Raw genomic sequence first — 21,498 nt, forward strand, 5'->3', positions numbered from 1 at the left:
CAAAGCACATACTGTAATATGTACTCTTTCTAAGGGTTAGATGATGTTGTTATATGATATTTATGTGTTTGTCTATGATCTGTGAAGATAAGTCATTGAGGAGTCTCAGTACACACACACACACACGTATTCACCAGCGCTCCTGTGCTGTGTCATATTGTCTGGCATGACAGTGTGCTATTATTCTAGGCTTTGTGATGGCCTGTATTGTTTTCCAGTGGGGTCTTTTGTTGTGTTGGAGGGCTATGGTGACGCTGCAGGGGCAGGTTTGTGCTGACGATGGCCTGTAGGGATGACAGGGCCTGATATGGCTGAATGACTGGTCCAGAGAGAGTCAGCAGCAAAGCAGCTCAGAGATGGAGTAGGACCTGTGCACATACACACTCTTACACATATTCTTAATAACACCGCCTTGCTCCAACTGAAGTGCAGCCATGCAGGAATCTCCTGGCTCTATTGGTGTGGATGGAGGTTATGCCAGTAATGTGCCTGCCTTCCTCACCAAACTGTGGACCCTGGTCGAGGACCCGGACACCAACCACCTCATCTGCTGGAGTGCTGTGAGTACCTGAAGCACTGACTCTTCTGATTAGTTAAGTTGGTTAAAGAGAGTCAGAGGTCTTTCATACAGTTCAATATATTTAATGTGTTTGATAAAAATTACAAGAATGAGAAGATAAGTAATGGTTAGGTGCAGTGGCAAGATAGTACTTGTCTATTACTCATAGTTCTATGTTTGACTATCAAATTAATTGGATATCATGACTGTTTATACTCGGGTTGACTGAAACGTGGATGTGTTTAAACCTTTGGTTAACCCAAACATGTGCCTTGCATTCATCGGCAGCATTCGATAGATCTGGAGGGTAACCGAGTAAATGTCTTCCAGTGTTGTTCCCTTTATAAACTAAGGGTATCGTCAAAAAGTATGATTAGTATCGATCATATCAGTATTGTATCACACATCTTCACAGTGTAAGGAGTGGTGAATGAGACCACACACTAAGCAATCCCTGACATCTTTATCTTTGTACCTGTTTGTGTTACTGTTATGCCCAAGACTCCACAATCTGGCTTACAGAGTCCTCAAAATGTAAGTGAGTAACCATCTTTGAGAGAATCATGACTTCATCATGTTCATTAACTGATTTTTGCTGACTGGACACATATGGGGATAGAAATATTGACATACAACATTTTCTAAATCATGTAGCCTACCTATTTAACACTTAAAGAATGTGCTATTGGACTATGATGAAGTGACAAAAGTCCATAAGCTTGGCATTGATTTAGTGTCTCAGAGGTGTGGGTACAGTTTGCTGGTACATCATTTTTTCCCTCAACCTTCATTTTAGCACTTAGAATTCTTAGAACTTAGAATATATATATTTTTTTTATGTAAGTGGCTAAGCTTCCCCTGTTCCGTTTTAATCCAGTTAGCCTGTAAGAAATTAACTAGGATATACACATTTCTCAGAACAGATGTTATATGGACTTATTGGTATAAAGCAAAAAATACACTTCCTACTTGATCAACCTTCACAGGATTTATAGGACTGAGCATTATATGTTTTTGACATTGGGCTGGTTTCCTGGACAGCCTAGTCCTGGACTAAAAAGCATGCTCAATGAAGAATCTCCATTGAAACTGCCTTTTGGTCCCTTTAACTTGTCTGGGAAACTGGCCCTGAATGTTGAATTGAGGTAGTCAATGTCTAACCAGTATTTCATAGAACTTAAACACAAACCCCTATTTTGGTTATGTCCCTCAGACTGGGACCAGCTTCCATGTGTTCGACCAGGGCAGGTTTGCCAAAGAGGTGCTGCCAAAATACTTCAAACATAACAACATGGCCAGCTTTGTCCGTCAGCTCAACATGTGTGAGTACCTCTAGAGAATAGAGAAATACCCTGTCAGATATTTAGCAGTATTTAGAAGTCAATTGTGTAGGAGTGACTTTTGTATTGCTTATGTGTAGGTAGGCTATGCATTCATTTATGTATTTGAGTGTTTGTGCCCCTGGATGTGTGTTTGTGCCTCTTGAGGTATGTGTGTGTGTGTGTGTGCATGTGTGTTTGTGTGTTGCTGTGTGTGTGTGTGTGTGTGTGTGTGTGTGTGTGTGTGTGTGTGTGTGTGTGTGTGTGTGTGTGTGTGTGTGTGTGTGTGTGTGTGTGTGTGTGTGTGTGTGTGTGTTGCTGTGTGCCGCTAACCTCTGGACTGATGTACAGATGGCTTCAGGAAGGTGGTGAACATAGAGCAGAGTGGTCTGGTGAAGCCAGAGAGAGACGACACAGAGTTTCAGCACCTCTACTTCCTGCAAGGCCACGAACACCTGCTGGAGCACATCAAGAGGAAGGTGAGAGAAACCTAGGAAATAAAACACACACACACCAACAAAGTACACATAGTGAGACCTCTGTGTCTGTTCGTCTGTGTGTTTAGGTCTCCATTGTGAAGAGTGAAGAGACTAAAGTACGGCAGGAGGACTTGAGTAAGCTGCTGTATGAAGTGCAGGTACTGCGCAGCCAACAAGAGAACATGGAGTGTCAGATGCAAGACATGAAACAGTAAGTAGCAATATGTGCTGATACATGGCATCAATCATAATAATAACAACAATTTTTGACACCTGCTAAATTAATACAATTACTATAATCAGTACTGTAGTTGGTTTAATGCTATAAAAAAATGTGGTTAAAGGCCACTGAACTGGGACAAAACGTATTACTAACCATACTAAGCCATACTGTATGTAACAGACTCATAGTCCATCCTCAGTAGCCCACGCATTGTCCCTGGCCTCATTATATGTTCCAATGGTTTGGTCTATTGTCTACATTGGTTTAAGAGAACATTCAGCTGCTCACCTGACTGTTGAGCCCTATAATAGTATCAGGTGTGCTGGTCAGGTGGTGCATGTGTCAGGTAGCAGAACAGGTGGTCTTGTTACGTGTCTCTATCTGATCTGGAATCAGTGGAATCAGTGGTGGTGACATCTGGCTGAGCCCTCAGATAGGACACATCAGGGTGAACAGGCTGAAATCAGAGCATCGCCCAGTAATCACACATATAGATCACACACATGTGGGACGTGTGGGGTGGTGAGTGAAGGGGTGATAGTAAACGGGTGAATGTCACAGTGGTCTGTCTTACTCCTCCAGGCAGAATGAGGTGCTGTGGAGAGAGGTGGTCTCACTGAGACAGAACCACACCCAGCAGCAGAAAGTCATGAACAAGGTGAGAAATTCTCAGTTAACATGACTATACTGTGTGTGTGTGTGTGTGTGTGTGTGTGTGTGTGTGTGCGTGCGTGCGTGCGTGCGTGCGTGTGTGTGTGTGTATTAGAGAAAGAGGAAAAGAGAGAGAGAATGGGGAGTCAGAGTGTGTTACTTTGGTGCTGAATCATTCTCTGTTTTTTGCTCCTTTATAGCTGATTCAGTTCCTTTTCAGCCAGATGCAGTCAAACACAACAAGCACTGTAGGAATGAAGAGAAAGCTGTGAGTACACTGCCTCGCTTTGTTGTGCGTGCACACACACAAACAAAAAGGCTAAGATTCACAATACATGCACTCAAAAACACATACACACTTGTATGTACATACACTCGTTAACACACCATACTAACAAATCGACAATAGTAACACAAACACACAAACACAGCAGTGGGAATGGCCAACTCAGCTGTATGTGGTCAGCTGACGCGCAACACAATCCCAGCTTGGATGAATGGAGCTGAATGCTGAATCAGACCTACTGAGCCCTAAGCCCCTCACACACACACAATCACTCACCCATCCCTCCCATCCTCTCACACCCACACCACCCCACTGAACCAGGGCGCATGACCCTCTACCCTCTATGGGAAATGCACCATCAGCTTCTGTGACCCGTGTGAACAAATCGGTCAAAGTCAAAGAACAAGGGACAGTGACATAAAACACTCATATTTTCCCTAATTTCATCTGTCACATCCATACCGCCAAAAGATTTAGAACTGACATCACTTTAACTGGACATTTCTCAGATCTGTTTATACCGTTTCCAATAACATTCATAACACTGTGCCATAGCTGGGATCTATAATGCAATTTATGCTGTCATTGTGCCCCACTGTTGGTGGTTAGTAATGGAACACTCTTAGAAAAAAATGCTGTCCGTGGTCACCAACCGGTCGATCATTTCTAGTCGATCACCAAACATTTCTGTAAAAACCCAACGATAAAGCCTTGTGTTCATATTTTTTTTATTAGTCTCGGGCTGTTGGTGGTAGGTGCAGCCAATTCAGCTGTCCTGCGCGCCGGATAGGCGAACTGTTGCCATTTTATGTGCCTGAAGTTACAAACTCTGCGTTCCCGGTGGGCCTGGAGAGGAAATCAAGTGCACTAAGCCAAAGCTGGCCAATCAGATTGCTCCGATGACCGAGTCTGCAGTGACGTAGCAGGCATAAAAGAAAGCTTCAGCAAAATTGATACTTTGAGATTTCAAAACCATGACTAGAGAGAGACTGTCAACGAATACAGCAAAGAGCTGCTGTTTTTATGACTGAGTTCATGTCTATGTTCTTACTCAGCACTGTCAACACTTTGTATTCAACACTTTTATAAGCCATAAAATGCGCGTTCTTCCTATTTCCACTCAGCGCTACAACAAGCAGTGCAGCAGTAATGAATAAGTAGGAAAGTGTATCGATAGGCTTGCGTTGTTATTATTATTAGCGGCTTGGGTCTTTTAATATCGAGGAATATTTCACTTTCTCTGTTTATATGAGTAACAACATGAATTTGTGCACGAGGCAGAAATAATGCGTTGCGACTCGAGTTTCGCCATCAGCTGGAAGACGGTGTCCCTTTTTGGTCAGTGTTGGTGGAGTAAAGGGAGAGCAGAGGGATATTGAGAGGTGGACCCTCAGTCTGCTGCGCTCTCCCTTCGCTAAGACTGACCATCAGATGCAGGCACCATCAGCCCAGTAAAATAAAAAGCTAATTATTTAAATGTATACTCACTCAGCTGTGCCTCACAAGTAATACAATGGATCTATTACCGTTGTGATCATATAGCCTACCTCAAATTTTGAAATATATATATTTTTTAAATGTCCCGAACAACAATGCATTAGCAGGTAAATTCAAGCAAAGCCAGTATGCTTTGATAATGTATTGGGCCTATAGCTTACTGCACAAACCTCATTGCTACAGTACTGTTTTTAATTGGTTATTGTTACATAGGCTTACATTTTTTAAGTCATGTTAATAAAAAATCAGAGCGGTAGATCTCGGCATGCATTATGACTCAGAAAGTGATCTTGACTCAGAAAAGTTTGATGACCATTGCCATAGGATAACCCTTTTTGGTTCCAGGTTTGGAAAGGGTTCTACATGGAACCCAAAAGAGTTCTACCTGGAACCAAAAGGGTTCTACTCAGAACCAAAAAGGGTTCTTCAAAGGGTTCTCCTGTGGGGACAGCCGAAGAAACCTTTTAGGTTCTAGAGAGCACCTTTTTAGATATATTACTGATCGAGATATTACGTTATGTGCACACTGCCTTTGCAAAATAGAAACAGCAGTGGTTGATATAAGATGAATAAAATAAAATGATCAGAAAGTCAATGACATAATGTAATTCATAACTTTTCTCAGTTGTCAAAAAGCAAGTGGGTTTTTCAGTGTTTTAAGGCCTACATGTTCGATACAAGCGTAGCATTATTAAAAATGTAGTTTCTCAAAACTACCACTGCTTTCTCGACTCACCCTTCCAATCCATCAGAAGGGTTCCAGTTATTTCCCCTTATCCTCGGCTCTCATCCAGTAAGGCTATGCAGACACAGCTGTCTATGGCTCTCGGTCTATAAATAATGAGTTAACAGTTCCAAGGCATTTCATTGCAGAAGAGAAGAGAGTACTTCCATTGATTCACTATTGATTTCTCTATATTCCCCATCATGGTGATGCTTGGCCCTCCTAGTCCCCTGATGTTGGACGATGGCTCAACCACGCCCCCAGCCTCCAAGTTCAGCCATAACAACCAAATGGAGCCCCTGCATGAACCGTTCTATATCCAGTCGGTATGAACCCACTCTACCTTTCACCATTACACTATTTTTTACAAAGAATGGTGCTAGTTGTACTGTGTTTATAGTTTCCAGCATTGGGACATCATGACTATCATATAAACAAATGTTATATTTTTAACTGTATAGTGTCTGTCAGGCTATGAGCTTCACAAACCTTTAATTAAACTATTTTACTGTTCCTTCTCCACAGCCATCCACAGAAACAGCCTCTTGCTCCAATAGTGCAATGACAGGAGGACCAATCATATCAGATGTTACTGAAATGTCACAACCCAGCAATATGCAAATGCAAACAGAGGAGACAAGGTAAGTGTCAAAGAACAAAAGCAAAGACACATTTTATCCTGTAGTGGCTTCCAAAGCAGCAACATCCAGTATGTAGTCGAGATTGGAAGAAATCTGTTGTTGAGAAGCCTTTTTCAGCAGGACTGATATAAACCTCTGCTGTTTTCAACCAAGATCTCAGCGATCATTGCCTCATTGCCTGCATTTGTAACGGGTCTGCGGTCAAACGACCACCCCTCATCACTATCAAACGCTCCCTAAAACACTTTAGTGAGCAGGCCTTCCTAATCATCCTGGCCCAGGTATCCTGGAAGGATATTGACCTCATCCCGTAAGTAGAGGATGCCTGGTTGTTCTTTAAAAGTGCCTTCCTCACCATCTTAAATAGGCATGCCCCTTTCAAAACATTTAGAACCAGGAACAGATATAGCCCTTGGTTCTCTCCAGACCTGACTGCCCTTGACCAGCACAAAAACATCCTGTGGCGTTCTGCATTAGCATCAAATAGCCCCCGTGATATGCAACTTTTCAGGGAAGTTAGGAACCAATATACACAGGCAGTTAGGAAAGCTAAGGCTAGCTTTTTCAAGCAGAAATTTGCATCCTGTAGCACAAACTCAAAAACGTTCTGGGACACTGTAAAGTCCATGGAAAATAAGAGCACCTCCTCCAGGCTGCCCACTGCACTGAGGCTAGGAAACACTGTCACCACCGATAAATCCACTATAATTGAGAATTCCAATAAGCATTTTTCTACGGCTGGCCATGCTTTCCACCTGGCTACCCCTACCGCGGTCAACAGCCATGCACTACCCGCAGTAACTCGCCCAAGCCTCGCCCATTTCTCCTTCAACCAAATCCAGATAGCTGATGTTCTTAAAGAACCGCAAAACCTGGACCCCTACAAATCAGCAGGGCTAGACAATCTGGACACTCTCTTTTTAAAATGATCTGCCAAAATTGTTGCAACCCCTATTACTAGCCTGTTCAACCTCTCTTTCATATCGTCTGAGACTCCCAAAGATTGGAAAGCTGCCGCGGTCATCCCCCTCTTCAAAGGGGGAGACACTCTAGACCCAAATTTCTACAGACCTATATCTATCCTACACTGCCTTTCTAAGGTCTTTCGAAAGCCAAGTCGACAAACAGAACAGATTACCGACCATTTCGAATCCCACCGTACCTTCTCAGCTATGCAATCTGGTTTCAGAGCTGGTCATGGGTGCACCTCAGCCACGCTCAAGGTCCTTAACAATATCATAACCTCCATCGATAAGAGACATTACTGTGCAGCTGTATTCATCGACCTGGCCAAGGCATTCGACTCTGTCAATCACCACATTGGCAGACTCAACAGCCTTGGTTTCTCAAATGATTGCCTCGCCTGGTTCACCAACTACTTCTCTGATAGAGTTCAGTGTGTCAAATCGGAGGGCCTGTTGTCTGGATCTCTTGCAGTCTCTATGGGGTGCCACAGGGTTCAATTCTTGGGCCGACTCTCTTCTCTGTATACATCAATGATGTCACTCTCGCTGCTGGTGATTCTCTGATCCACCTCTACGCAGACGACAACATTCTGTATACCTCTGGCCCTTCTTTGGACACTGTGTTAACTAACCTCCAGACGACCTTCAATGCCATACAACACTCCTTCCGTGGCCTCCAACTGCTCTTAAATGCAAGTAAAACTAAATGCATGCTCTTCAACCGCACCTGCCCACCCGTCCAGCATCACTACTCTGGACAGTTCTGACTTAGAATATGTGGACAACTACAAATACCTAGGTGTCTGGCTAGACTGTAAACTCTCCTTCCAGATTCACATTAAGCAATCCAAAATTAAATCTAGAATCAGCTTCCTATTTCGCAACAAAGCATCCATCACTCATGCTGCCAAACATACCCTCGTAAAACTGACCATCCTACCGATCCTCGACTTCGGCGATCTCATCTATAAAATAGCCTCCAACACTCTACTCAACAAATTGGATGTAGTCTATCACAGTGCCATCCGTTTTGTCCCCAAAGCCCCATATATTACCCACCACTGCGACCTGTACGCTCTCGTTGGCTGGCCATCGCTTCATACTCGTCGCCAAACCCACTGGCTCCAGGTCATCTACAAGTCTCTGCTAGGTAAAGCCCCACCTTATCTCAGCTCACTGGTCACCATAGCAGCACCCACCCGTAGCATGTGCTCCAGCAGGTATATTTCACTGGTCACCCCCAAAGCCAATTCCTCTTTTGGCCAACTTTCCTTCCAGTTCTCTGCTGCCAATGACTGGAACGAACTGCAAAAATCACTGAAGCTGGAGACCCATATCTCCCTCACTAGCTTTAAGCACCAGCTGTCGGAGCAGCTCACAGATCACTGCACCTGTACATAGCCCATATGTAAACAGCCCATCCAACTACCTCATCCCCATACTACATTTACATTTGAGTCATTTAGCAGACGCTCTTATCCAGAGCGACTTACAGTAGTGAATGCATACATTTCTTCTTTGTACTGGTCCCCCGTATACTGTATTTATTTATTTATCTTGCTCCTTTGCACCCCAGTATCTCTACTTGCACATTCATCTTCTGCACATCTACCATTCCAGTGTCTAATTGCTATATTGTAGTTACTTCGCCACCATGGCCTATTTATTGCCTTACCTCCCTTATCTTACCTCATTTGCACTCACTGTATATAGATTTTTCTTTTTTCTACTGTATTATTGACTGTATGTTTGTTTATTCCATGTGTAACTCTGTGTTGTTGAATGTGTCGAACTGCTGTGCTTTATCTTGGCCAGGTCGCAGTTGTAAATGAGAACTTGTTCTCAACTAGCCTACCTGGTTAAATAAAGGTGAAATAAATCAAATAAATAAAAACAGATAAGACTGCTGTGTTTCTGTCCCCACACAGGGATAAGTGTATGATGCTGATCAAAGAGGAGCCAGTGAGCCCAGGGGTGCGAGGCCGGGGGGAGGGGGTCCCACTGGGCTCTTGTGAGGTGTGTTCTGAACCCCCCGTCCTCCCTGTTGCCATGGTACAATCCGTCCTGGAGGGCCGAGGGTCTGGAGCAGACAGGAGGCTCAAGAGACCTGCTCTGGAGAGGTAGAGACACACACACGAACAAGAGACCTGCTCTGGAGAGGTAGAGACACACACACAAACAAGAGACCTGCTCTGGAGAGGTAGAGACACACACACAAACAAGAGACCTGCTCTGGAGAGGTAGAGACACACACACGAACAAGAGACTTGCTCTGGAGAGGTAGAGACACACACACAAACAAGAGACCTGCTCTGGAGAGGTAGAGACACACACACGAACAAGAGACCTGCTCTGGAGAGGTAGAGACACACACACGAACAAGAGACCTGCTCTGGAGAGGTAGAGACACACACACGAACAAGAGACCTGCTCTGGAGAGGTAGAGACACACACACGAACAAACAAACAAACATGTCCATCAGTTTTCCAAGCTCAATAATACGTTTTACCTCGTTTTTTATTATTACATATGAATGTATTGTTTTCCAGTGAAGCCCTAGTAGTGTGATATGATGTGATGTGTGTTGTAGGCCAGAGGTACCTGATGCTGAAGAGAATGTGGACATGAGTCTGGAGGACCTGCAGCTTCTCCTGAGGACCCACCAGCAGAGTGTGGAGCCCACCACTGCTGTCATGGATGTGAGTAATACCCTCCAAAACTTGGCAGACACAGAGTTTGTTCCAGGACTGTGTCACAAAGGCATGGGACACAAAATGACTGCAGGAACAGATATAATGCCTCCCATTTGAAGTTTCTCTTGACTAGGTAGGAGTGAGTCAGACAGTGATCACAGCAGCTCAGATTGATATGATGCTGTGCTGTCTTTACAGCTATTCAGTTTCAACCTGCCCTTGAGTGAGTGGAACTTTACCGATATGGATTCCAACCTGAAATCAGTGAGTGGAAGGTGTTTATGGTGTTTGAATTAGCTCTGCATATATTGTCTTAAAGTCTAGTTATATTAAGGGAAATCAACCCGCCAGTACAGTCAGCGCAAGTTGTCAGTTACTTGTCAGCCATACATTTCTATGGCTTTAGTCAGACAAGGACAGGTAATGGTCGAAAAATGTGTCAACAATATGCCTTCTTACTTCTTGGGTAGATGAATCAGTGTGTGCTATGCAGGTAGCATCTCTGCAGGTGATTGAAAGTACTGGTCAGTGTTATCTTCAGGTGTATCCCACTCTGTGTTGCTGTGTTCCAGTACATGTTTCAGAGCCAGGAGGCAGAGGCTTACCCCAACGCTGGTTGTGAGGAACAGTGATGTCTTGACAGATCCGCTGGCACATGCTTGTCCTGACAAAGGCAGGTAAAGTATATATATGGCACACACTCAGCTACATCATTCATTTAATCAGATGGCTCATTCATCACAAAACCCACTAATATTGCCAATTACTTTAAGGATTTTTTCATTGGCAAGATTAGTAAACTTAGGGATGACATGCCAGCAACAAATGCTGACACTACACATCCATGTATAACTGATCAAATTATGAAAGACAAACATTGTCATTTTGAATTCCTTAAAGTGAGTGTGGAAGATGTCGAAAAATGATTGTTGTCTATGAACAATGATATGCCACCGAGGTCTGACAACTTGGATGGAAAATTACTGATGATAATAGCGGACGATATTGCCACTCCTATTTGCCATATAGTCCATTTAAGCCTACTAGAAAGTGTGTGTAATTCCGTTACAAAAGAATAGTAAAGCCCCCTTTACTGGCTCAAATAGCTGACCAATCAGCCTGTTACCAACCCTTAGTAAACTTTTAGATTTTATTTTACCAGATATAATGATATTTTACTGTAAACAAATCGACAACAGAGTTTCAGCACGCTTATATGGAAGGACATTCAACAAGCACGGCACTTACACAAATGACTGATGATTAGCTGAGAGAAATTGATGATAAAAAGATTGTGGGAGCTATTTTGTTAGACTTCAGTGAGGCTTTTGACATTATCGATCATAGTCTGCTGCTGGAAAAACGTATGTGTTATGGCTTTACACCTCCTGTTATATTGTGGATAAAGAGTTGCCTGTCTAACAGAACACGGAGGGTTTTCTTTATTGGAAGCCTCTCCAACATTCCCCAGGGCAGCTGTCTAGTCCCCTTACTTTTTTCAGTCTTTACTAATGGCATGCCAATAAAGTAAAGCTAGTGTGTCTATATATGCAGATGACTCAACACTATACACGTCAGCTACTACAGCGACTGAAATCACTGCAACAATTAACAAAGACCTGCAGTTATTTTCAGAATGAGTGCCAAGGAATAAGTTAGTCCTAAATATTTCCAAAACTAAAAGCATTGTATTTGGGACAAATCTTTCACTAAATCCTAAACCTCAACTAAATCTTGTAATGAATAATGTGGAAATTGAGCAAGCTGAGGTGACTAAACTGCTTGGAGTAACCCTGGATTGTAAACTGTCATGGTCAACACATGTTGATACATCAGTAGCTAAGATGAGGAGAAGTCTGTCCATAATACAGAGCTGCTCTGCCATTTTAACAACACTATCAACAAGGCAGATCCTACAGGCTCTAGTTTTATCACACCTGGACTACTGTTCAGTAGTGAGGTCAGGTGCCACAAAGAGGGACCTCGGGAAATTACAATTGGCTCAGAACAGGGCAGCACGGCTGGCCCTTAAATGTACACGGCGAGATAACATTAATAATATCTATGTTAATCTCTCATGGCTCAAAGTGGAGGAGAGATTGACTTCATCACTACTTGTTTTGTAAGAAGTGTTGATATGCTGAATTGTCACGAGCGGAATGAACCGTTTAAGGAGTGAGTCAAGCGCAGGAGACTGAGGTCCGTTGGAACAAACTTAATTTAATAATCCAATGGCAAGATCCATATATGGCTGAGAGCATAACAGTCAAAAATGACTTAAACGAAGCTCCGCTCAAAAGGCAGACGGGGCGCAGCCCGGCAACCCTAATGCCTATACAATAAAGTAACACCACACGTGACAAAGAACAATCCCGCACGAATCCTAGCTAAACACAGACAGACTAAATACCCCCCACTAATGACAAACACAAAACAGGTGCAATCACAAAACAGACAAAACTAACAGACACTGAAACACAGATCGGTGGCAGCTAGTAGGCCGGCGACGACGACCGCCGAGCGCCGCTCGACCGAGGAGAGGCGCCACCTTCTGTGGATGTTGTGACAGTACCCCTCCCCTGACGCGCGGGTCCCGCAGCGCGCCGACACCGGCCTCGGGGACGACCCGGAGGGCGAGGCGCTGGGCGATCCGGGCGGAGGTTGTGGAAATTCCGCAACATGGCTGGATCCAGAATGTCCCTCGCCGGGACCCAGCACCTCTCCTCCGGACCGTACCCCTCCCAGTCCACGAGGTACTGTAGGCCCCCCACCCGACGTCGGGAGTCCAAGATGGCCCGGACTGTGTACGCCGGGGCCCCTCCAATGTCCAGGGAGGGCGGGGGGACCTCCCGCACCTCAGCGTCCTGCAGCGGACCAGCTACCACCGGCCTGAGGAGAGACACATGAAACGAGGGGTTAATACGGTAATATGTAGGAAGTTGTAACCTATAACACACCTCGTTTATTCTCCTCAGGACTTTGAATGGCCCCACAAATCGCGGACCCAGCTTCCAGCAGGGCAGGCGGAGGGGCAGGTTCCGGGTCGAGAGCCAGACTCTATCCCCTGGGTTGAACACCGGGGCCTCACTGCGGTGGCGGTCAGCGCTCTCCTTGTGTCGTTCTCCAGCCTTCTTTATACACTCCTGGACCGCATTCCAGGTCTCCCTAGAGCGCTGGACCCATTCCTCCACCGCAGGAGCCTCTGTCTGGCTCTGTTGCCATGGCACCAGGACCGGCTGATACCCCAACACGACCTGGAAGGGTGACAGGTTAGTAGAGGAGTGGCGCTGAGAGTTCTGGGCCATCTCGGCCCAGGGTACGAACTGCGCCCACTCCCCTGGCCGGTCCTGGCAATATGACCGCAGAAACCTGCCCACATCCTGGTTAATGCGCTCTACCTGCCCATTACTCTCGGGGTGGAAACCCGAGGTCAGGCTGACCGAGACCCCCAGCCTCTCCATAAACGACTTCCACACCCTGGACGTGAACTGGGGACCCCGATCAGATACGATGTCCTCGGGCACCCCGTAGTGCCGGAAGACGTGGGTGAATAGGGCCTCCGCGGTCTGTAGGGCCGTAGGAAGACCGGGCAACGGAAGCAGACGGCAGGACTTCGAGAACCGATCCACAACAACCAGGATCGTAGTATTTCCCTGAGATGGCGGGAGATCCGTAAGGAAATCCACCGAGAGGTGAGACCATGGTCGCTGTGGAACGGGGAGGGGCTGTAATTTCTGCCTAGGAGCCTTGCACTGGGCGCACACCGAACAGGAAGAGACATAGTGTCTTACATCCTCTACCAAGGTGGGCCACCAGTACTTCCCCCTCAGGCCTCGCACTGTCCGTTCCACCCCAGGGTGACCCGAGGAGGGTAGAGTGTGGGCCCATCGGATCAAGCGATCGCGAACACCCAGCGGAACGAACTTCCGACCCACGGGACATTGAGGTGGAGTGGGTTCGAACCGACCCGCCCGCTCGATGTCCACATCCACCTCCCACACCACCGGTGCCACCAGACAGGAAGCAGGGAGTATGGGAGTGGGATCGATGGTCCGCTCCTCGGTGTCGTAGAGACGTGACAGTGCGTCGGCCTTCCGGTTCCGAGAACCCGGAATGTACGAAAGGGTGAACTGAAACCTCATAAAGAACATGGCCCACCTGGCTTGACGAGGATTAAGTCTCCTCGCTGCCCGGATGTACTCCAGGTTACGGTGGTCGGTCCAGATGAGAAAAGGGTGACGTGCCCCCTCAAGCCAATGTCTCCACACTGTCAAAGCCTTGACCACAGCTAACAACTCCCTGTCCCCCACATCATAGTTGCGCTCCGCCGGGCTCAGCTTCTTAGAAAAGAATGCGCAGGGGCGGAGCTTCGGAGGAGCGCCCGAACGCTGCGAAAGCACAGCTCCCACACCAGCCTCGGACGCGTCCACCTCCACTATGAATGGCAAAGAGGGATCCGGATGCGCCAGCACCGGAGCATTGGTAAACAGAACCTTCAGACGACGGAAGGCTCTGTCCGCCTCTGCCGACCACCGCAATTGCACCAGACCCCCCTTCATCAGTGAGGTAATGGGAGCTGCCACCTGGCCAAAACCCCGGATAAACCTCCGGTAATAATTGGCGAACCCCAAGAACCGCTGCACCTCCTTTACAGTGGTAGGGGTCGGCCAATTACGCACAGCCGTAACGCGGTCATCTTCCATCACCACCCCTGTGGTGGAAATGCGATATCCCAGAAAAGAAACGGCTTGTTGGAAGAACTCACATTTCTCAGCCTTGACGTATAGGTCATGCTCCAGCAGCCGCCCAAGCACTTTACGCACCAGAGCCACATGCGCGGCGCGAGTGGCGGAGTAGATCAGGATGTCATCGATGTACACCACCACCCCCTGCCCGAGCATGTCCCTGAGAACCTCGTCCACAAAGGATTGGAAGACGGCAGGAGCATTCTTTAACCCATACGGCATGACGAGGTACTCATAATGGCCAGATGTGGTACTAAATGCGGTCTTCCACTCGTCTCCATCTCGGATACGCACCAGGTTATACGCGCTCCTGAGATCTAGTTTGGTGAAAAAGCGCGCCCCGTGAAATGACTCCACGGCCGTAGCAATGAGAGGTAGTGGGTAACTGAACCCCACTGTGATAGAATTTAGACCTCTATAATCAATGCACGGGCGCAGGCCTCCCCCTTCTTCTTCACAAAAAAGAAACTCGAGGAGACGGGTGATTTAGATGGCCGAATGTATCCCTGTCTCAAGGATTCAGTGACGTATGTCTCCATAGCCACTGTCTCCTCCTGCGACAGAGGATACAGGTGACTTTTAGGAAGGGCCGCGCCAGCCTGGAGGTTTATCACACAATCCCCCTGTCAATGGGGTGGTAATTGAGTCGCCTTCGTTTTACTGAAGGCGATAGCCAAATCGGCATATTCAGAGGGGATGTGTACAGTGGAGACTTGGTCTGGACTCTCCACCGTGGTTGCACCGATGGAAACTCCTATACACCTACCTGAGCACTCCCTCGACCATCCCTTAAGAGCCCTCTGCCCCCATGAAATCTGAGGATTGTGAGAGGCTAGCCAGGGAAGTCCCAGCACCACCGGAAATGCCGGGGAATCAATAAGAAACAGGCTGATACGTTCCTCATGACCCCCCTGCGTTACCATGACCAGTGGCACTGTTACCTCCCTCACTTGGCCAGACCCTAGTGGTCGACTATCTAAAGCGTGCACGGAGAAGGGTTGGTCCAGTTTAACCAGGGGAATCCCTAACTTATCAGCAACACTTCGGTCCATAAAACTCCCAGCTGCGCCTGAATCGACTAGTGCCTTATACTGAGAGTGAGGGGAAAACTCAGGGAAGAAAACAGAGACATACATGTGGTCGACAGGGGGCTCTGGGTGTGGCTGGTGCTGACTCACCTGGGGGGTCGATGGGGTGCTCCGCCTGCCATCTGAATTCCCGGGAGAACCTCTCCAGCACCGGCCCGCAGTGTGTCCTCTACGGTCACAGTGGGTGCAGGAGAGGCCCCCCCCTCCGGTCCTCCTAGCAGCAGTCCCTCCAAGCTCCATGGGCGTTGGAGCAGGAGGGATGGGAGGTGGAATGAATAGGCCCCGATCGGAACGTCCCCGGGCAGCCAGCAGGTTGTCCAGCCTGATGGACAAATCAATCAACTGGTCCAGAGTGGTGGTATGGTCCCGGCAAGCCAGCTCCCGGCGGACGTCCTCACGTAGACTACACCTGCAGTGGTCAATCAGGGCCCGCTCATTCCACCCCGATCCGACGGCTAGAGTCCGGAACTCCAGAGCAAAGTCCTGAGCACTCCTCGTCTCCTGCCTCAGATGAAATAATCGCTCGCCCGCCGCCTTGCCCTCCGGGGGATGATCAAATACCGCCCGGAAGCGGCGAGCGAACTCTGGGTAGTTGTCCTTCGCTGAGTCTGGGCCCTCCCAGACGGCGTTGGCCCATTCCAGGGCTCTACCCGTGAGGCACGAGACGAGGACGCTCACCCTCTCTTCATCGGAGGGAGAGGGCCGGACGGTCGCCAGGTACAGGTCCAACTGGAGCAAAAACCCCTTGCACCCAGCGGCCGTCCCATCGAACTCCCTGGGAGCCATGATCCGTATCCCGCTTGTACTGGGTTCGGTTGGACTCGGTAGGGGCGCAGGGTGATGACTTGGTCCTGGTGGGGGTGATGGAGCGACTCGCTCCCAGCTCTCCAATCGGGTCAGCACCTGGTCCATGGCCGTGCCCAGTCGCTGGAGGAGGCGGGCATGTTGGGAGACTTGTTCCTCCATTGAAAATGTTTCTGTCCCTGCTGACTCCATAAGTGGTGCGGGATTCTGTCACGAGCGGAATGAACCGTTTAAGGAGTGAGTCAAGCGCAGGAGACTGAGGTCCGTTGGAACAAACTTAATTTAATAATCCAATGGCAAGATCCATATATGGCTGAGAGCATAACAGTCAAAAATGACTTAAACGAAGCTCCGCTCAAAAGGCAGACGGGGAGCAGCCCGGCAACCCTAATGCCTATACAATAAAGTAACACCACACGTAACAAAGAACAATCCCGCACGAATCCTAGCTAAACACAGACAGACTAAATACCCCCCCACTAATGACAAACACAAAACAGGTGCAATCACAAAACAGACAAAACTAACAGACACTGAAACACAGATCGGTGGCAGCTAGTAGGCCGGCGACGACGACCGCCGAGCGCCGCTCGACCGAGGAGAGGCGCCACCTTCTGTGGATGTTGTGACATGAATGCAGCGAGGTGTCTGTTTAAACTACTAGCACACAGCTCGGACACCCATCCATACCCCACAAGACATGCCACTGAAGGTCTCTTCAATCCTCAAGTCAAGAACAGGCCCACAGTACTACATAGAGCCATGGCTACATGGAACTCTATTCCACATCAGGTAACAGATGCAGGCAGTAGAATCTGATTTAAAAAAATGATAAAAATACACCTTATGGTTCAGTGGGGACTGTGAAGAGATACACACAAAAGCACAGACACACATTCACATGATAAGACACGCACACTACACACACGTAGACATGGATTTTGTATTGTAGGTATGTGATAGTAGAGTAGTGGCCTGAGGGAACACACTAAATGTGTTGTGAAAAGTATTATGAAATGTAATGTCATGCAATATTTTAAATGGTATACAACTGCCTTAATGTTGCTGGACCCCAGAAAGAGTAGCTGCTGCCTTGGCAACTACTGATGGGGATCCTTAAAAAATACAAATACACACAGCCATATCTCTTACTGGATTTGTGCATAGTTGAATGACGATTCTATGGACTGCTCAGTTCGTGTGTAACAATAACAGCAAATATTGACTTTTCTTTCTTTTGCATGTCCTTTTCAGGCCAGAAAACAAGACATTCCTCAAGGCTCTCAGATTTGTTCCATCCCCTGTCGTCATGTCTTAGATCCAGCCTACCTGACCCAATGTGAGCAGAGCAGGAGGGATTCTTGTCACTCAGAGCTCTGTGGGCCTATCTTCCATCCACTAGGATGTCCGTTCTGGGGAGTTTTCTTCAGAAGCACTGTATAGCTTTTCAGAGAACCAGAGTTGAATCTATTTGGAATTATTCAGACTTCTTTCACTGATGTTCAACCGTTTTACTGGTGGGGACCCTGGCAGTTGTCACTTCAAAGGCTGACCCACAGGACATCCTAACATAAGCAATGGCTTCTCTCCTAAAGCTGGACTGATCTACAGTCAGAGAGCCTGACTGAGGGATCTCAATTCATGAAAGACCAACCGACCAGTTGACATTTCAAGGATCAATTCCGAGTACAAAAGTGGAGTTTGGAGTATAAATGGCACTATTACGAAGTTCCAATATTCTCTGCCATCATGCCAGCGGTAGTATGAAAAGTTAAATCATACCACGGTGGCCCTGGTTTGTAAGCACTTTAGTCTCTGTGTGAGAGTTTCTGCTTGTGGAGCTGATTATTTTCCTAAATAGCATATTTGGTTGGATAAAAATATTCTCATGGCAAATACTATATTTGTATTTAAAAATGATATTGACAAGATAACAGAAATAGTGTTACTTCTCTTCTGTATGTTTTAATGTGAGAAGTCTAGGAAATATTTGATGATAGACTTCCCATTTGAAAAAACAATGAAGACACCATACATTGCTTTTTTGCACAATTTGTATCAGTATTTATTCTTAATCACAATCTATATATTTCTCTTGAAACACTCAGTGCTTTTCCTGTGTACAAGAGTAACTTTGATTTTCATCAAGTTGTCTATGATGACTACTAGGCTGTATATAATATAATGCATACATTAGTAAAATGATAACAATAGGTAGATGACCCAACTTCATCTGAACTCGCTAAACAGAGAGAATAAGATCAACATGTAGACTCGCTAAACAGAGAGGATAAGATCAACATGTAGACTCGCTAAACAGAGAGGATAAGATCAACATGTAGACTCGCTAAACAGAGAGGATAAGATCAACATGTAGACTCGCTAAACAGAGAGGATAAGATCAACATGTAGACTCGCTAAACAGAGAGGATAAGATCAACATGTAGACTCGCTAAACAGAGAGGATAAGATCAACATGTAGACTCGCTAAACAGAGAGGATAAGATCAACATGTAGACTCGCTAAACAGAGAGGATAAGATCAACATGTAGACTCGCTAAACAGAGAGGATAAGATCAACATGTAGACTCGCTAAACAGAGAGGATAAGATCAACATGTAGACTCGCTTAACAGAGAGGATAAGATCAACATGTAGACTCGCTAAACAGAGAGGATAAGATCAACATGTAGACTCGCTAAACAGAGAGGATAAGATCAACATGTAGACTCGCTAAACAGAGAGGATAAGATCAACATGTAGACTCGCTAAACAGAGAGGATAAGATCAACATGTAGACTCGCTAAACAGAGAGGATAAGATCAACATGTAGACTCGCTAAACAGAGAGGATAAGATCAACATGTAGACTCGCTAAACAGGGAGGAAAGAGAGATGTTCTAGTGTCACTAAATCCGTGTCCATCTATTTAAGTGTCTTTATTCTTCCATCCATCTAGCTTTCTACCACAACCCTCTTTTCAACTTTTCTGACTACTATAAGATGATTTATTATAGATAAACATTCTGTCCTACCATTGATTTTAGTGGTGGTTAGGGGGAAAGTAAGGTTTGATTTCAGGACAGACAAAGAGCCTCTCTAGAGCCTCCATTTGTTTCAGAGACAGGTCAAATCCCATATTGGGATTATATCGGTTTTATACAAACTCCAGAGGGTGCGGACATGGAATGATGATGTAGGAGATGGGTGCAATAACCCCCACCCTCTTTCTCAATGATCTGAGCAGGTTCATATGATTTTGTTAGACATCAAACTGGTCGGACACATCAATGGGAGACACAAGTTGCTTTAAAATGTCACCTGCATCAAGAACTGTCTACCAATGTGTGAACTTCACACATTACCCAAATGCTAAAAAAATAAAAAGATCAGTATACCTGGCCGCCTAACAGCTGTTGTCACACCACAATTTTAGTGGTTTTCAAAACATTGTAAAAAGATGTGACTGAAAACTGAGCTGTGTTCGTTGGAGGCAGCTGCTGACATGCTCCGCAGATAATATGGGATTTCTTGGAATCCATTAGAATCTGAAGAAACATCAATTCACTTCCTTTGACTGTGGAGGACACATCCACATGGGAAACAGCCCAGGTCTTGCCAATCTTCCTTTTGAACTGATAATACTATACTGTGCAATATTACAGTTGTGAGAATTCACAAGGGTGCAATACATCAATGACCATTGGAATGTAGAAAGTAAGTGTATAAAGGCTGCATCATGGTAAGTGACATCTGTAGCTATAACTACAAGAGGAAAATATATGGTGGCGTATAAATGAAATTGCACTAAGAATGATCATTGTACTAGATTTAGCAGTATTCATTTAGAATAATTTTTTATCAGTGTTTTCTTTATTACTGAAATATGAGTGTTTCTCTGATTTGCTAGGAGTGATACTTTCATTCAATTGCTATTGTATATATTATTTTTTATTCATTTGCACTGGTAAAGATGGGATGTTTGAAATATACATAATGGTTGTCAGGATTGCAGACTCATCAACATGTTTGTTTTTTTGAGGAATCATCTGCTGTAACAAAAATAAACCCATGGTCATAATGCGTCATTGTCTATGGCTTTGCAATGGCAATGTTGTATATGGGTAGAACTGGACAAAAGTCTAAATGAAACAAAACATTTATTCTATGTATGCAATGACAATGCAAATTGTAAAAAAATAAAAGTTAGCATTGTACAAGCGCTCTTGCTTGCATGTGGGAAAGAGACAGGGGTGAGGGGTGGAGTATTTAACCAAAAAGAGGCCAATCATCAAATTATAGTATTTAATGTATGTGATTAGTTTCTAATTGTAAAAAAATATTTTGTATTATTTCTGTAAGAAATGGTAACTGTAATCTCATCACAAATATAGGAAAAACTCTCATATCTTTGCGGGGTGGTAGTAGAACTGGGCGGTATGGCCAAAATATCATATCAAGATATGTTTTACATTTTTAACAGTATGACAGTATTTGATCTTTTTGGATAAAACAAGTTCTAAATATGATTTATAAGTGGTGCATGACCCTAGGCTGGCAACACATACATTATAGATTATTTTAATTGGTCTTTCTACGTTCTGATTGTTTTTTACTGTTCCATCCAACTTCAATCAATAATGTTTTGCATTTTCATCAATTTGTGCATTTCCTGAACTAATTTTTTTAAATTTCCATGATATGGGCAAATTTCTTTAGGCCTATTATGATTTAGATCAAAACACTTGGGGGAAACTGTTGGAATCATGGAAATATAATGATTATTCTAGTTATATAGTTGGAATACACTGAGTGTATAAAACAT

At 45.5% G+C, this 21,498-nt stretch overlaps 1 protein-coding gene across 1 annotated transcript; it reads left to right on the forward strand.

Moving 5' to 3' along the window:
* The first annotated feature begins 422 nt into the window (after positions 1-422).
* Positions 423-20,758, forward strand: LOC115151947 (heat shock factor protein 1). The gene is made up of 13 exons (XM_029696318.1): positions 423-560; positions 1,773-1,881; positions 2,230-2,357; positions 2,444-2,568; positions 3,163-3,238; positions 3,432-3,499; positions 5,965-6,064; positions 6,264-6,379; positions 9,273-9,464; positions 9,936-10,044; positions 10,237-10,302; positions 10,611-10,715; positions 17,930-20,758. Exons 1-12 carry the CDS (start codon positions 435-437, stop codon positions 10,668-10,670), a joined length of 1,275 nt encoding a protein of 424 aa, XP_029552178.1. The 5' UTR covers positions 423-434; the 3' UTR covers positions 10,671-10,715; positions 17,930-20,758.
* Positions 20,759-21,498: the final 740 nt, after the last annotated feature.

The sequence above is a fragment of the Salmo trutta genome, chromosome 17, assembly GCF_901001165.1.
Source record: "Salmo trutta chromosome 17, fSalTru1.1, whole genome shotgun sequence".
Classification (NCBI taxonomy): domain Eukaryota; kingdom Metazoa; phylum Chordata; class Actinopteri; order Salmoniformes; family Salmonidae; genus Salmo; species Salmo trutta.

What these genes read in the sequence shown, in the direction of transcription:
- LOC115151947 (XM_029696318.1), top strand. Translation starts at nt 435, where the DNA reads ATGCAGGAATCTCCTGGCTCTATTGGTGTGGATGGAGGTTATGCCAGT. An exon ending in CAGATGCAAGACATGAAACA is followed by an intron (nt 2,569 to 3,162) that starts GTAAGTAGCAAT and finishes TTACTCCTCCAG; the next exon opens with GCAGAATGAGGTGCTGTGGA. An exon ending in GTAGGAATGAAGAGAAAGCT is followed by an intron (nt 3,500 to 5,964) that starts GTGAGTACACTG and finishes TGGCCCTCCTAG; the next exon opens with TCCCCTGATGTTGGACGATG.